General features: G+C 39.5%; 1 protein-coding gene across 13 annotated transcripts in view; it reads right to left on the minus strand.

Moving 5' to 3' along the window:
- Positions 1-18,418, minus strand: part of Dennd1a (DENN domain containing 1A) — a 489,363-nt gene that overhangs the window by 236,478 nt on the left and 234,467 nt on the right. For 12 of the 13 annotated variants that reach the window (XM_063227177.1, XM_063227157.1, XM_063227192.1 and 9 more), the window contains one exon: positions 7,063-7,173. In XM_063227177.1, coding sequence (XP_063083247.1) covers positions 7,063-7,173 — 111 coding nt within the window. Of the gene's footprint in view, positions 1-7,062; positions 7,174-18,418 lie in introns of those variants that run through there. The other variant, XM_063227240.1, reaches the window with a different exon arrangement.

The following is an 18,418-nucleotide window of genomic DNA, read 5'->3' on the forward strand; positions in this document are numbered from 1 at the left end:
AACAATTCAGTATGGAGGCTCAATTAATTGGGTAATGGTCTTGTTCCAAGACAGAAGTTCTTCTTAAGAACTTGTTTTAAAAAGCAGTTACTAGATAAGACAAATACACATTCCTTAGGAAAGGAAATATGCTTTGGTCATGACTTAATCAGAAAGTATCGTTTTCAAAACATTTTCCTCTACTTCTAAATTACGAAAGGGGTGATTCGGACTGGGATACACAAGAGCTGGAAGAAGTGCAGTGCATGCACCCTGAAGACACAGCAAGCAGGAGATGAGTCCCAGGGCCGCAGTGGGGCTGTCAGATTTTGCAGGGAGATGGTGGTGTCTAATGATGTGCAGAGTGGGCTGAATGAACAGGATTTAGAGAAACTCAGCTCTGGCTAAGGGAGGGAGTGTACCAGTTAGAAATTCACCCATCAGCCTTCTGTTTCCCTCGTGCCTAGAGGAGTGTTCGGCACACAGAAGGGGCTCATTAAATCTGAAGTGAAAAGCTTGGTTGTGTGCAAGAAGGGAACCGCAGGCTGAGGTTCTTTCTGTCATTCAGACCCACGGTCAACAGAATCATGCCAAGAATATTTCTCTGAGTACAATGTTACAGGGAATTCATGACAAATGGAGAGTTACCAAGGAGGCAGTATGAGGTAGCCAGAAGGACGCTGGCCTGGAGCCAAGAGAAGTGGGTTTTAATTCCATCTTTGCGGCTCATCTTAGACAAGGCCTTCAACTTTCTGGGTGCCAATATCCTCATCTGCGAAAGGAGAAGAAAACAAACTCGCTCCTAGGGCTGCCATAAGAGCTCGTGAGAAAATACGATGATCAGATAATCATATACATATATATTTATATGACTGCGTAACACCTGGCACATAGTATATGGCTGAGAAAGGTTAATTTGAAAGAAATTTAAAAGAGTGGGGGAGAATTGGGGCTGCAATATAAAGTATCACATATGCATCAAAATAAGGGGATTCTACACATTCATTCTGCAAGATGCTATTAATGTGTATCTCTGGTAGTCTTGTGGCTATTAACCAGCTACACATGAAACTTCTCAAATTGCTACACAAAAATTCTTCTCAAATGACTATCTGATCAGATCTTATTTTTGAACCAAACCAGTATTACCCAGCTCCATCAGCACCTTCTCTACCGGCTTTGGCTCAGAGTATCTTTCTGGCTCTTTATAAGAATATTCAAATTCCCTCAGTGAGGCAGACATTACTAACAATGTGTCTCTGGCACTTGTGACAGTTTCTGCACAAGAGTTCTAAAAAAAAGAGAGGTGTCATCCAATAAACATAACCTAGTCACTAAGGCAAGCATTTTGAAAGAGTTAAGATTCATTTCTAAGTACAATTCCTGGATGTTTCTCCCTTTCTAAAAGTCAAAGCTTCCTCCTGACACAATATCATAATCATTTGCATGGCTATTTCTCCCACTGACTCCGGATATGACCTTGGCAAAATTTTCCATCACTCCAAATAGAAAATCTACTCTGGAAAAACAGGTATAATACTGATCTTCTAAGAGTGCTAAAGGAATTACATGGAATCATATTTAAAAAGGTCTTATCTTCAACTTGTGTGCTATCCACATGAACTCCAAAAAAGCAGTATGAATTAAACTAAGATCTGAAAGTATAGAAGAAAAATGAGACCTTTGTGCTACAAGAAATCATACTGAAGCATTTACATTAGAGAACAAGACTTAGTTAAGCCTTCCGTATTTATCATTTATAAAGGAAAACAATCAATATACATTAACTGAGCAAAGAGAACAAAAACTTACATTTTTCTTATACAGAATATCATGTTATTGACCGAGACACCCTGGAATGCATATTACCTGACTCTGAACTAAATGTTGTTGGGTCTGTATCTGCTGGTGCAGTTTTACAGAAGATAGCTTTGGAGTGTTCAGCAGCTTTTATCTTTCAGATACTTGATGGCTCTTAGGAGCATTAAGACCACATCTTGTCTAACAAAATTGAGAAAAATGTGGTGTGTCAAGGTATTACGGGCCACCTCAGGATCTGCAAGGGAGGGTCATTGGAACATCCTGGGCTGAAATAGCTTTTGCATCTCCCTTTCTACCGCTAAAAGAGGCGATGAAAACCTCCTATTGAGGAAATAAAAGGCAACAATTGGAAAACTTCATAATTCTGAATTTGGAGAGGTCCAAAGGCTTGCATAAAACTGATGTCTCCTTAAGGAAAGGAATGAGATGGCAAAAGGATAACTCTCTCGAACTCTATTCTAAAAGAGAGAATACAAATGGGATGGGGGAATGAGGGTGTAGTCCCACGGTTGAGTACTTGCCTGGCACAAATAGAGAAGAGAAAAGCTTAGTGCTAAAGCAAGAAGGAAGCAGAAATGTCATGTTCTCGACAAGGCATCTCCTGCCTTAAAAACAGCATGGCAATCCCTGTGACCTTACCAATCACTTCCCCCCTCACATCCACTTGACTTTACTCCTTAGTAATTATCAGTAGCTACTGTACATTCACATTTCACTTGCCTTGCTTACTGAGGATCTACCTACTAGAATACAGGTTTCCTGAGGCAGAGATTTTTGTCTATTTTGTCCACCATTGTATCTCTATATGCCAATGACAATGTCAATAAATATTCTAGGACAAAGGCAAAAAGATAAGCACAGTGGTTGACTGGCTCTAGGGTAAACATGCAATTCATCCCCACAGGGAAGGCAGAGCTCAGAGAAAAGAAGTCAGGAGGTTGACAGATGTGTAGGAGCTGCCAGTTCTCATTTCTGAGGGCTTCTAATAGGTACAAAATTTTAGGTTAGAAATCACTTTCCCTTAGAAGTCCAAGACACAAGTTCATTGTCTTGTTCTTAATCTTTGTGTAAGAGTTACTTTGTCTCTACCTCTGATAGTCTAAATTTACCTGATAAAGGAATCTGGTATTTTTTTATTAAACATTTTGATATAAATACACATACAAATATGTAAATCATATAGCAACTTTTAAAGAAGAAAACCTAAGAATCTAAAACCTACTGCCTAGTTAAAGGGTAAGCAAAACGTATGAAAAGGCCAAGTGTGGCCTTCTGCCTGCTTTTGTATATAAAGCTTTGCTGAACGTGGCTGTGCATACTCACTGTAAGCCACAAGGACAGAGTCTAATAGTTACAGCAAGTACCATATTGCCTACAAAGCCGTATTTATAATTGGATCCTTTAGAGATGATTATCTCTAACCCAGCTCAGAGAGACTCAAATTACTCAAAGTAAATTTTAAAAAGGGCTGAGGATATAGCTCATTGTGAAGGCCTTGGGTTCAACAACCACTCTCACCAAAAATACAAAAACAAAAATATCTCAAACCAAAACAAAGCAACACCTCCTCCAAAAGCAACACCTTTGATATCCTCTGTATGTCTATTCCCACATGTACTCTTTTCCTGGGTAGAAACAACTACCTAAATTTTGTATTAATCATTTTTCTTTTTAACAATTTGTATCATTTAGTTTTTCTAACTTGACTATTATATTTATGAAATGGCACTGTGTATTCTATAACTTGTTTCTTTTACTCAGCATTTTGTGCTACAGACAAAAGTCATATAATAATGTAGTTATTTTTCACTGATTCTATATTCTACTATATGACTATACTGCAGTTTATAGTAATGTGGATTATACCCAGGTTTTTAAAACATGCTTCTCGGAACATTCTTGTAGGTGTCTGTCCGGTGAGTGTACATGAAATCCCATGGAAGAATGGACGTGATCAACAACAGGCATGTGCATGCAGTTTTGTACTACATACCATACTAGTAGTCCACAGAATTCTCTAACATGTCTACAGTATGTTTATCTTTGTCAGACACCCTCACTTTTACAAATCTGATGCAGCTAATTTTTGTTTTATATTTTGTTTGGTGGTACTCAGGATCACCGAGCTCTATCCCTAGTCTAGAATTTTTTTTTTTTTTTTTTTTTGAGACAGGGTCTCCCTTTCACTGCTAAGCTGCCTCAGTTGAGTTCAGACTCTGCATTCCTCCTGCCTCAGCCTCCCAGAGTAGTGAGATTACAGGTGTGTACCCACTGTTTAACTCACTGTAGTTTTTAATGCACTTTTCTACAATTACTAGTGTTGAACTTTTTCCTATATATAGCCATTTGTATTTTTTGTACGAAATGCCAATTCACATGTTTTGCCAATTTTTTCTATTGATAAGTCTTCTGCTTCCTAAATGTGGCATTCATGTATTTCTGACTACTATGCCTCTTTTTTTTTTGTCTCTGCTTTATATATGGCAATTATCTTCTGTTTTTGCTGTCTTTCCAGTCTCAGAATGACATTTTTAATGAACACAAGTTTATAATTTAAATTTTAATCTTTTCCTTTGTACAATGTATAATTTGAATCATCTTTAAATAAATACTTCTTTACTCCAAGATCACAGAGAACTATTTACTTACTTTTGTCTTCCAAAAATTTAAAAATTTTGCCTTTCACATTTGCATGAGTAAGAAAGAAATTGTCTTCTTTTTATATGCATAGTCAATTACTGAAATGCCCATCCATTTCCCACAGATGGTCCAGTGCCTCTTCTATTGCTTCTAAGGAGCCCATACAGATGTGTTCGGATCCTGCAGACTCTATCAGTCTACCTATCTCTGCTGCACTAGCAGAACTTAATTACTGCAGCTTAATAAGAAGTTTTGATGTCTGGTAAGGTAAGCTTCTAGTTTTTCTTGAAGTATGTCTTGATTTTCTTTGACTTTTCCATGTTAAGTTTAGAATCAGGATGACAGATACTATGTAAACCTTACTGAGATTGTGAATGGAATTACATCCCATCTATAGATCAGTTTGGAATGAAGGACATATTCAAGATATCAAGTCTACCATTCATAAACAGGCTTGCTCTGCATTTATTGGTGACTATGTGAATTTTTCCTTTTAATAATGTGTAAGCTGTATTAATAGGCCTTCCAGTATCACCAATCTTACACTTCTAGAATCAATTCAACTTAGCTATTAAGAATTTTTAAATACATTGCAACTATTTTGCCTATAATTTTTATGACTACATTCATGAGTGACATTGATAATTCTTCTTGTATTATGTCCTTTTGTGATTGACTGTCATGGCTGACAAGCATTTCAAGAAAACCTGGATTGTACTCCCTTTTTGTTGTAGGCTCAAGTTTGTGTAGGACTGAAATGATCTATTCTTTAACATGCTGGATAGAACATAACTTTAAAACTATGTTGGCTGCGTGTTTTATCTGGAAAATATTTTCAAGTATTGATTTAATTTCTATAAATTAAATGACTTTCAATTTTTCTATTTCTTTCTGAGTCAATTATGGTAAATTATATTTTTCAGCCCATTATGCTTTAGTTTTCAAATACTGGCATAAAGTTGATAACAGTATTCTCTTACTATTTTAAAAATCTATGCTGCATCTGTTCTTTGTGTTTGTAATTTATTCCTATGGTATATTTCATTTTAGTTTTGGAAAGGAACAGAAATAACTTTGTATGTTTAACCCACTACATTTATGTGAACAAAATTACACAGAAGAAACACTCTTTTCTAATCTGTAAGAGAGAAGTAATAACAGAACCCATTAAAGCTATCATAGTGAAGACTAAATGAGTTAATATATGCAAAGTGCTTGGGATAGTGACTGGCATAAATTAAGAGCCCAAAAGCATCATGATTAAATTATAGGAAATTCAATCCTATCAAGATGATGTCCCTTTTCATTTGGTTGCACTTTAAGGGCCCAAAGCAACAGCTAGCTTCTTTTCAATGTTCCCTCATTCTATGTAAGCCACAGAGCAGACAATGCTAAAAATGGTTAGGAATACTCTCATTTTGAAGCTCAGCCTGAGTGTCTGTATCCTGAGATAAAAAACTCCACTTATGTAAAATAAAATGTTAAACAAAGCAAGAGACTGATTGTGTTATGAGCAGTTTTTAACCTTGATGACAAAGGACATGCTTTTTATCACCTATTATGTGCTAAATCTGCACATATACTAGAGTACAAAGGGAAACAAGGGCTCTGTGAGTTCTTGACAAGCAAGAAACAAAATAATGAAGCAATGATGAAAACTGTAAAGAAAACTTTAATACTCTTAGGAAGTTTTCAATGTTAGGTGTCTTTTATTCATTGGTTGAACAGTAACTATTTTACCCATAGACCCTTTACTAGGAAAACCCTACAAAGGCTTCTCCTCTGTAGTGTTATAAAGTGATATGTTTTAAACATTCTACTCCCAGGCAATTTTTGGATATATTTTTTGCAACAAACCTTGCAAAACAGATATTCAATTATTTAGCAGAAAATATATTGAAATCTGTGATTTACTTGGAAATGTGACAAACTGTAGGACTGAAAAAGAAAAGGCGGTCTGGTCTGGGCATTCTGGTTACAGCTCAGTGGTACCATTTTCCATCTCTGTTATTAGTAAAATTAAGGTATATGCATGAACACACACACACACACAAAATTCCGACAAGGCTGTAGCAAAAGTGGTAAAGTCTACACATCTAGCAACATTCACAAGAACAGCCTTTTGGGGAAGCGATCTGGCAGCCAAGTCATGGTGTTTATCAGATTCTTTGACCTGGAGGTTCTTCTCCTTAGATTATGAATTGCATCAGTCAAAAGAAGCTGAAAGATATTTACTGCAGTACTATGTATCTGAGAATTTATCTATAGGTAACCTAAATGACCATTAAGAGAGGAAAATAAAATGAAATATACTAAACAAGAATAATGGAATACTTTATAGCCATTTAAAAACTGACAATAATGAAAGCTTATATTGAAATATGTACAATGTTCATAACACACTATCAACAGAAAAACTGTAGTTACAGAATTACAAAAATAAATGAAATATGCTTTGACATTGTAAAGCAACACAAATAACTAATGAAAATGATGGGTAATTGCATGATGGGATTGAGGTTGCTTTTCATTCCTTTACCTAACTTCTTCTTTAATTTTGTTGACATGTACTTTGGTTAAAATGCAGTCACTGACAAGCCCACTTTGAGACACTCTACTCACAGTGCTGAGCTTGCTACAGATGATGAGGATCCGGCGCTCGTACAGCATACTGGCATACAGATGCAGCATGTTGTTTACATCCACCGCCACAAAATATTCTGTCAGATTTCTCTAGGAGAAAGCATAGGGCAAGGTTTGTGTCTTACTCTGATTGTTCTTATTACAATTAGAACCTACATAAGAAACAGAAAATAAGCAGAAAGCATACTATGCTCTTCCTCGTATGTTTCTACTGAATCCCACTCGTGTAAAATCAGGAAATATTGCTTGGCATGGTGACACATGCCTATAATCCCAGCACTCACTCTGTCTCATTAAAAAAAAAATCAGGAAATGTAAAGTTGGAAGAGACCCTTGGAGATGAGCAGTGTGAGCAATTGTGTCTGTGTGGTGATTAGTTTACATCATGAGGTTCTGTGCACACACAGTGTTTACTCTTCATGGCGGTTCTGAAAAGAAAGAATGAAAGGAAATCCACAAACTTACAAGTGAAGAAACCAAGACTCAGAGAGATTTTCTCAGATGAAATGGTCTAAAAAACCATGAAGACAAGATCGTTGCTCAGATCTTCACACTCCAATCTCTAGAACCTTCTCAATATACAGTTCCATGTATCTAAGCAAAACAAGTACCCAGCTGGCAATGGTGGCACATTCCTGTAATCCCAGCATTCTGAGGGTCTAAGGCAGGAGGATTATAAATTACAAATGAGTTTGGGCAATTCAGTAAGACCAGGTCTCAAAATGAAAAGGGCCGGGATGTAGCTCAGCACAAAGGCCTTAGGTTCAATCCCAAGTGTTACACGCACACCCTTCCCCAGGGTCTGAAGCCCATCTGGCACAGGGTAAGCCGCTGCCACAGACAGGCATGCATCTGTCCTCACTGCTCAGGTCCCCCCTCCACAGCTTACATTCCCTAGGATGGCTTAGAATTACGGCAATTTCAAAGATGTACAATTTCCAGGTATTTCATTCAAAAGAAAAAAAAAAAAAACTAAAGACAAATAGCAAGTTGTGAAAAAGCAGTGTTTTAACTAGACTTTATTTTTCTATAACCTGGGTTTCATTCCTTTAATTAGTACTATAGATTGGTACTCTTCAGATTTCAGAAAAAATAGCGTTTCATTTCTATAACCCTTTCTGTACCCACCTGACTTTAATAATATACATGAATATGCTAATTTCTTGAATGTTACAGGTTTTCAATGCTACACAATATAATTCTCTACAAATGAAAGAGGTTGGGGTGGGAAGAAATGCTATTGCCAGGGGTTGCGGTTAATAATGATTAAGGATCTATAGCCCATAAATTGAAGTAAACCAGGTAGATTTTACATGCAAAATAGCATAAAGTGCTTTTCAACAATATTATGGGTTGGGAATAAGAATGGGCACTTATCTTATGATTTATTATTCTTTGATTGGAGTACACAGTTAACTATCAACGTTTATAAATACAGAGTAAGTGAATTACTAGCTTCACACACTGTGTAGTTACCAAGTGCAGTTACTATACCAGATACTTTGAATGTGTAACCTTATGCAATCATAGAACTCCAATCAGGTATTATTCCTTCCAACATAGAAATAGAGAAATTAAGTCTGGAAGAGATTCCGTGATGGAAGAAACAGATGTGAATTCACAGCCTATACACTTTCCCCTTCCCTACCTTGTACTCCTTTAATATCTTTTTGTATTTACCATGTACTGGGATTTAAATATATTTTTTCACTCAATCTGAAACTACTCCTTGAACTAGGTATTATTATCCCTATTTAAAGAAGAGAAAATAGAGATAGAGAAGGATCATATAATTTGACAAAAATCATATAGTGAGTGGATCAGACATGATTTACTCTGTGCTCTCCTTTTTTACCACTAACTTACAGGTGAAAATCATATTTGGAAAAAAAAAGTCTCAGCACAGTAACAAGATCAAAGTACATCTAAAGAAAGGTAGATTTATTTCTTTTGAAAATTAGTGTTGCCCATTTATTGAGTAATCTTTATGTACCTAGCAGGGGTACTTGGGTTCTTTCTAATCTTCCTAACACTCCTGAGATAGGCATAAAAATGTGCACTTTATAGATGTGAAAACTGAGGCTCAGGAAGGTTCAGTAGGCTGCTAGATAAAAAGGGCAGAGCCGAGTTTCAAAACCAGGTTCCCTGAATCTAAAACTCAGACCCTAACCACCATGCCAACTTACTCGAAACCCTCAACAAGAAACAAAACAAACGCCAGGGAGCCTGAGTTAGGCAAGAGGCGCCCCTCTGCAAGGGTGGGCCCAGGCACGCTGCGCTAATGATGTCAGGGTGGGGTTGTTCAGGAGGCAGTGACATGGCAGAGCTCCTCTCACAAACACAAATACGAGGCCCTCAGCTGAGCATTTCAGTAAAAGCTTAACTGCTGATGAATTACATGAATTTTTCTTTTAGGAGAGGATGGAAGTAAAAAGAAAATAGAAATGAAGAGCTTAAAGAAGGCCAGAAAGCCCATTAGCACTTTTGACAGATCCAAAGATAACTCTGAAGCCACCAAAACGTGGCCTCAAGAGTCTGCCAAGAAGCTTCACGCTGGGTAGAAATATGTTACACAGCTTGTCGTCCAAATAGGGAGACACAGCGTCAGAGACAAATCCTGTGCCTTATTTTGGTGGAAGAAAAAAAAAATCACAAGAATACTTTTGTGGATGGGGAAGGGAATGTTTGTGAAACAAAAACACCACTTGACTGAGGCAGGCTCACCCCATCCCCAGTCAGGACCTGAGGGACTCAGGTGCTTGTTCCGAAGACTCTACACAGGTATGTTAAAAATACGTAACATTTAGCCAAATTCTCTCTAAACTGTCATGTACTTTTTTTGGTATTTCTCATCCCATCTGTGCTGATTACCAAGATATTTGTGTCTAAACAGAAGCTGTCTTTCTTATCTGCTTCCTCCCCTGCCTCTTTCCTTCTGGGATGCCACCCGCCGGAGCAGGTGGGACTGCCAACAGCCCCAGCCCCAGGAACTTCGCTCAGCCGTGGGAGAGCATGCCGGGCACAGGGAGGCCTGAGGCCCCTGCAGTTCCACAGGGCCAGGGCTCGGGAGAAAGCCCTTCGGAGACAGGAATCTCCCTCCCACTGCCGTGAAGAGCCGGCAGCTTGAGCCCTGCCAAGCCACAACTTCTTAGACCCCGCCAGCCTTTTCCCACCCTCGGGCCATTACTTCTGCTGTTTCCTCTTCCTAGAATGCTCTTCTCTGCCCTGAGGATGTTCATTTATTTGTCAAGATTCAGCCCCAGTGCTGCCTCCTCCTGGAAGGTTTCCTGGACTTCTCATTTGCCAGGCACCCCTTTGTGTTTCCATGGCAATTTTCCCTATCTTAAAATAACTCCATTTTTAAGTATTTTTTCCCACTAGACTAAGACCCCATAGAGTAAAATTACAAATCATGTCATCCAGCAGTTTGATGACAGGATGAAGCCTTGAATGGAGGAAGCAACCAAAAACTAGTGCCCACGTAGTGGGTGTGGCGCCAACACTTAACAGAGAAGCACAGCAGTGCAGCAGAGCAGCAAGGGCACACATTTGACTTCTGCAAACCAAGCTTCAAGTTGAATGAGGCTTAGGGACAAAGAAGTGACACTGGGGACCCCAGAGTTGGGTAAAATAGCTGGGGTGAGCGTGGAGGGTAAGATAGTGGCTTTTCAAGGTATCTGTAACTACATTTATTAAAACTGCAAACAAATCAGAGATTTGTTCATCAGGGAACTGATGGGGCAAAGCGCTGGACCCAGAAGCAGGTACTCATGTTATATGCAAGTCTAGTGTGTTTCTCTGACATACAGTAAGGTCTGAGTGCAGGGAGAGAGAAGGCCTGCACTGTCTTTGATCAAGATTGCAGCCAGAACTGTGAACTCACATGTATAAAAAACACAAGCTATGCCATGCTCTCAATACTGCCCTTCAGTGGACCTCCTTGACCTCCCTCCCAGTTCTGTCTCTTACCAGCTAATCAACACACACTTACTCAATTGCTACTATGTGCCTGCTGCCATACTGGGAGGTAGCCCTGCAGAGATAAACTAACTATGAACTCCCTCAGCAGCATCAGACCCAGAAACCTAGTATGCAAAGCACAGTGGTCTAGGGTACTCCAGGGATGGCTAAGAAGGCTCATTCTGCTGGATGGATTGGGGGAAGACTGAGAAGGTCCCACAGAGGAGGAGACATTTGGTCTGGGCTTCCCAATAGGGGCTTGTTTAGGAGAATCAGAAGTAGGGAGGTGAGAATCAGAAGTAGGGAGGTGAGAGAAGCTACCAGCAGGCAAACAGGGGCAAAGGTGGAGAACAGGGCAGGGGAAGTGGAGCAGGAGAGCTAGGTTGGATTCTGTGGAGCTGATGGATCATGACATCATCCTTTCTGTGTTTCTTAAAGATCTTGAGATCCTACACAGGATGGAGAGGAGCAGACCAATAGGAGTAGAGCCAACCAATAACTACTACTGTACTGCTGGAAAGATAAGATTAAAACATATAAGCAAACAATTCAGAGCTATGACACATCTGTAAATTAGTCATGGGACTTTATAATGAATTAGACTTGGGAAAGGAAAGAACAAAAACCTCAGTGATCTGCACACTTTAAGTTACAATGTACCACACTTGTCCTCTTGCCCAGTTCCTCAAAGAGAGGGCCCATTCATGTAATAATAGATAAACTCTCCTTCTACAGAACCATTACACAGCATCTGCCTGGCAAGCACAACGTCCTGCATTTGGTTCTTAAAAAAAGAACAAAAAGAACCATTAGTCCTGTCACACCTGGCCACTTGGTCCTTGGTCTAGCCTCCTGGACCATAATTCCACAATGGCTAAGTCAAAGTAACTATCTTTATTCCCCACCATGTAATTCTTATGTAATGAACCTGCAAGGAAAGGAAATCTTTGCTCAGGGGACACTTTCCCAGTTTCTCTGCACAGGTCTTGGTTTTCTTAGTGCCAGTATGTTTCTGGGCTTATGAATATTCCTCTGCTGCTCATGGAGTTCAAGTATCATGTAACTGAGTTACATGCAGAGAATCTGGCTGTCCACCTGGCATTTATTATGGCTGGGTTTGGCAGCAGGAATAAGAAGCAGACCACTACTACCCTGTGCAGACAGGACTTCAAATCTAAGGAGGACTCTGAGCAGATCAGCCTGGAAGGTAACTTTCAGAAGAGGCACAGTGCAAAGCTCCTCAGACTCTAGGCTTCCATTTCTATTTTTACAAAGAAATGTCAGTAAGGATCCCTACCAGCACTAACCTGCTGGGACTCTCAATCCAAACAAAGAAAAGGGGAACGATACCCACAAAAACCCCAGACACCCAGGAGAAGCCTCGTAATGTTGCTCCCTTCTAGCTGCCCCTGCTGGCTCCTCTGCCATCCAGGTGGCTGGGGACCTCAGATATGCTGTGATTCACGCCTGAGGTTATGAAGCAAGCTGGGGTGGGGTGACAGGAGTTGGAACGGGTTGGGGATGGGGGGGATATGGTACGGCTTAGAGAGAAAGCGTCTTAGTTTAGTACCTTAGGGAAAAGAGATAATCCTCAAACCAAAGAACTGACTCTAAGCTGGGTACTCCTTAGAGCCTTCGAAGCAGATGCTAGTCTGCCCCACTGTCTGTCATTTTATTAGTCTTTGTGACACTACTTCATCTGCAGCACAGAGCATAATGACCTGCTGCACTGGGTCTGTGGGAGGCTTCTGAGGCCAGAAGCTTGTTTTTTTCAATGGATGCTGGGTTCTGAAATAACTCATGCACATTCATATAACATACATAATATAAATAATACATATACATATACAAGAGCTAAGGTCTCACTATTGTGCCTAGGCTGACCTTGAACTCCTGGGCTTAACCAATCCTGCCTCACTATCATATAAAAATTTTAAAACCTGTACTACTTTTTTGTTTTTAAAGAAAAATTTAGGTTACCTGAGTGCTCTGGGATTCTTAAAGTGAATTATAAAATTGAATTCTAAAATAATCTGCCTGAGAAGAATCCCGTAAATTCACACAAGCTATCAAATAAGAGAAGTATATTGCAGGAAAAAAAGCAGAGTTACCCCAGGTCAGCTTTAATCCCTCCGTGTAAATGTAAAGACCACTAGTATAAACAATTACCTGCCAACTCTTAAGAGCAACAACGGTCCCCTCTGTAATCTCAGTACTTGATAACAGGTCTTCTTCTACCATCTTGACTTTGTTTATTTTTTAAAGTCAAAATGACTTCATAAATCTTTTGTATATCATGGTACATCTTTTGACAACATGGAGCCTGGGCAATGTCATATGAAATTGTCCATTTTAATGCTTTCTTTGCACCATTAACCACTTGGTATGACACTCACCAGATAATTAAGACAAGTTTGTTTAATATTCCAAATGAAAGCCTATATGATTATTCACTAATCAAAAGTAAACTTCAAAACCTGGCCACTAAAATAAAAATCCCTTACTTACATGGCCAGTTTACAATGTAATTATTACTATGTATATGTCCATGAGCTGTGATTTTCTTTTTAAATGTTTAACTGTTTAAGATGGTTAAAATGCATAAAGATTTATGCTCATTTAATTGACTACATAAAATTCACTCCTACATGTTATCTTGATCGAAAGAGAAAACCCTGATGAGCAATTACACAGTGATGTTTTTCAGTGAAAAGGAAGAAGATAGTTTTACAAAGAAATTGTAGAAATAATGAGAATTAACTTCAACAGGGATCTGAAAGTGGAAAGAATTAATTTTCCACGTTTGCTTTTCATTAATGTCATAGACAAACTGGTTGAAAAGCCAACTTGAAGAACTGTTCTTTTTTCCTCTCTTGGGGTTGGCTGTTGTGCTAACTCAGTCAATCAATCATTAACTTCATATAGTTTTTTTTTTAGTGTGTGTGTGTGTGTCTGTGTGTGTGTGTGTGTGTGTGTGTGTGTGTGTGTATGCATGTATGTGTTCTTGAAGACAGGGTCTCGTTATACAGTTCAGACTGGCCTTACGCTCACTTTGTAGCCTAGATTGGCCTCGAACTTGGAATGATTCTCCTGCCTCAACCTCCTAAGTGCTGGGATTACAAGAGTGCCCCATCACACCAGGCTAACTTCACAGTTGTATACTGCACAACTACAAAGTTCTAAGTTCACTGTTACTTATACAAACGTGGAGATTAAAAAAGTACTGATTTTTGCTCTCATGGAAGAAGGGCTGATATTAACCAAATGGTGACACAATTAATGTCTTATACTTACGGTGAATGATTTCTTCAATGGGTACAGGGCGCCATGGAGCCAGAGCACTGACTCCATGCATTTCCATGCTTGAATCAGATGGACTTGGGTATGAATCCTGCTCTTAACCTTTACTGGGTGAGCAAGTTACTTCATGGGCTTCCTACCCTTTTAGAACTGGGCTAACAGTCATACCGTAATGGTTTCATGAAATGACACAAAATGCCTGATCTGATCTGCAGAGGGCATTCAATAGATACTACCTCCTTCCTGTCTCTTACTTTAACCCTTCTCTGATGCTCTTTGTAAGAAAATGATTATCCAGTAATACAATGTTGATTTCCATGTTTCAAAGTTAGTGTGCCCTTTCCGCTGCTTGTTCCTCTAAGTTCAGTGTGTCCCGTACAGGAGACAACCACTAATGGTTACACTGGAGCCCTGAGCTCCACCTGTAGCCCCAGTTCCATGGTTCAGAATTTCAGGTATCTAATGAAGCCTGCTAAGAGTCTTTTGGCTCCATGAAACGTATACCCCATGACGGGAAGGCACTGAGCTTCCCAGCCAAGAATGTCAGAAAATGCCTGGAAAAGACAAGCCCCAAGGAGTCATGCTCCCCAGGCCTCAGCCAAATTCAGACCCTAGGAAGCCTCAGGACTAGCATTCTCTGAAAGGTAAGGAAAGGAGAAAAAGAAAGGATCACTGAAAGCAGCATCTCTATGGCACCAGAAAATACCCTTGGAACTTTACATTTAATACCTCCTTTGCCCCTCACATTTTCCTTTAAAGATAAGGACAGTGGGCCTTCAGAGGGTAAGTAGGTAGCCCAAGGCCCCAGTCTGAGGAAGCCCCATGTCTGGCTGTCTCCAAAACTCATGTTCTTTTCCACGACAGCAGACTATATCGTATTAACAACCCCATGGTTATTGCTTGTTTCAATTTGCAATGCAGCAATTTAGTCATTTTAAATTAATCCTTGAAAAATCACCATGAGATTAAAATGCAAATTTCAACACGGCTACAGCTCAATAGTGATTCTGTGTCAAAAATCACACAAATTGGTCTTACAAAAGTTCAGATTCCCCTTAGAGGGGAAAGCTTTTCGGCTTCATTTTTTATTTTAGGTATAAAAAAGAAAATGATTTCTTTTTCTTTTTCTTTCCCCCTGAATATTACAAGTCAACTCGAGGTGGGCTGAAGGACATATTCAAAACAAAACCTTCCAAACCTGGGTGGCTATACCCCGCGGATGAGGAGACCTTGGGCTGGCAACCTTGGGTCTGTATGTGTAAAATGGGGCTCACATCCACCTCGCAGTGTAGCTACAGGGATTAAAGTGGAATGGTGTATGTTAGGGGTCTGGCAGATTGGTATTACTATCCTGCTTAGAAACAAACAAGGCCAGCCTTTTACTGGCTTACAAAGGAGGATTTAGGGGACAATGGGTCATACACAGGGAATTGGTTGTTAGTGGCAAAACCAGCAGAGGGAATGTAAATTTTTAAACAGTGGGGGCAGGGAAGGTGGTATACGGGGCAGACAAGACTGGAGGTAGGGCGATGAGTTCTTTTTTTTTTTTTTTTTTTTTAATCTTTCTTATCTCAATAATTATGTTTTAAAAATTGGGAAATTATCAGAGCATTCAGGTGCTTTAAATAGTCTTTAAAAAATAAAAAGGGGAATGTAACCAAGGCAGCAATTTTAATATAGCATTTATCACAGAAGAATGTAGGAAACAATGTAAATGTTGACTAGTAGGAAAAGCATAGCTAAAACACAGAACAATATGGCAGATCAAACATCCATTGTTCTCTCCCTCCTGATACTGTCCTCTCAAGGGGCAAACAATCATAAAAACAGAATTTTATATGGTATAATTCCAAAGAACAGAAGAAGAGACAATAATGGAAAAGAGATGTCAAATTTTTAGAAGCAAAAAAAGATATTATTAAAGAAACATTTCTTGATCTGGGACCATTTGTTCCCCAGGGGACATCTTGCAATGCCTTGGAGACACTTGTGGTTATTGCAACTGGGGAGGGTTGTGCTACTATCACACGGAGAGTGAGCAGAGCCCAGTGATGCTGCTGAACATCCTATAACATGGAAGACAGGACCAGGGATACAGCTCGGCGGCACAATGCTTGCCTGGCAAGTGTGAGGTCCTGAGGTTGAGTCCTGGTACAGAAGGAAGGGAAGAGAAGGGAAGGGAGGGGAGGGGAGGAAAAGGGAGAGGAGGGGAGGGGAGGGGAGGGGAGGAAAAGGGAGAGGAGGGGAGGGGAGGGGAGGGGAGGGGAAAGAAAGAGAGAGAGAAAGGGAGAAAGATAGACAGAGACAGAAAGAGAGAAAGAGAAAGAGAGAAAGAGAAAGAGAAAGAGAAAGAGAAAAGAGAAAGAGAAAGAGAAAGAGAAAGAAAAAAATGTGGAAGATAGCCACATGCAACAACAAATCACCTGATCCAAACAGAAACCCACAGAGTGCCCACTGAGGCTTGAAAAAGAATAGCTAGATGCTAAGTTTGAGGTGGGCAAACACGAGAATGAGTATGACGCCCAACTTACACCACAAAATTCCAAAAGGCTTAGGCAATAGAGACACTCAGAACCTCTGAGGACCAGGGAAAGGATGCAAAGGAAAATCAGAGGAATCCAGTCCCCTGATCCTCCCCCTGTCCACTCACTCAGCTGCTTTCTCGCACCTTTCCAGAGGAGTAAGTGTTCACTCTCTAAGGAATTGACCCAGAAAGGCCTGGGATGCCAGGTATAGCTTAGGATGAGCATTAAAGCTTAAGCCAAAAACAGGGGATTAGCCACGCACGTGCCTGTAATCCCAGCACTCTGGAGGCTGAGGCAAGAAGATGATAAATTTAAGCTCACTTGTGCGACTGAGACCTTATTTCAAAATTTTAAAAAAAGAGCAGGGCAGGGAGCTGAAGTTGTTAACTCAGTGGAAAGGCCTTGGGTTTAATTCCCAGCACCATAAAAATAAACAAACATTAAATAAAGGTAACCACACAAAATGTTGATGCCTCATTACCCACCATCCCCGTTCAGCTTCCTGAATGCTGGTAGTAAAGCGTCTACTGTCCAGGCAAGAGGACACTGGGGTACTTTTATGCCAGCCTCCCAGGGTATAAGTCTATTGCTCTTAGGTATGACTGGGTCTGGGCAATATAGCAACAAGAAAGAACAACAAAAATGTAGGAGGAATAGAAGAAGAAAATAAAGGAGAAGGAGGAAGAGGTGGGACAGGGGGGAAAGGACAGAGAGACTTGGGGAGAAGAATGATTTTTTAAATCTAGGAAGAAGAGTCTTCCAAATGAGAAGTATTGACCATACGCTGGCCAAAATAAGAAACTCAAAAGAATGGAAAGATCTGTTGAAGACAGTACAGAGGAAACTTTTTTAGAGACACAGAAAATGAGAAAACAAGAAAATTAGAGGATCAATCCAAGAGATATATATCTGACCACAGAAAAGAGAAATAATTCTTTCAAAGAAATAATGTGAGAAATTTTCTAAGCTCTGAAGAATCCCAGTTTCTAGATTGAATGGGATGAGCAAGGACCCATTGCAATGGATAAAAATGAAAATGGACCCAAATAAAGTATATTATCGTGCAATTTTAGGGAACCAAAAGACAATGGATCATAAAATATAATAACAGGGATTAGAATGACTAAGACTTCCAAATTGCATTGTAAAGCTAGAAGCCAGTGAACATCTTCAAAATTCAGAAAAAAGAGAGATTTCCAATCTAAAATTCCATACTGAACCAAACTATCAGGAGTAGGATAAACAGTTCTAGCCATTCCAACTTCTAAAAATGTTCCTCCAACACATACTTTCTCTGGAAATTAATGAAGAATGTTTCACCAAACTAAGGAAATAAAATCAAGGAAGAGGAAGATGTAAAATTCAAGAAGTCCTATAGGATAAAAGATTATACAAGAAAGGAAATGTATCCACAATTTTACCTGCTTCTGTATGCTCAATAAAATGTAAACATAAATTACTGACTTACTGTAAAACGTTTCTGAAGATAGAGGAAGAATGGGAAAGGAGAAATAGGCAAATGAAGAAATTATTTTGTATGCATGTGTGTT

The sequence above is a fragment of the Cavia porcellus genome, unplaced genomic scaffold, assembly GCF_034190915.1.
Source record: "Cavia porcellus strain 051 isolate PalLab524CR breed Dunkin Hartley unplaced genomic scaffold, mCavPor4.1 scaffold_1, whole genome shotgun sequence".
NCBI classification, from domain to species: Eukaryota; Metazoa; Chordata; class Mammalia; order Rodentia; family Caviidae; genus Cavia; species Cavia porcellus.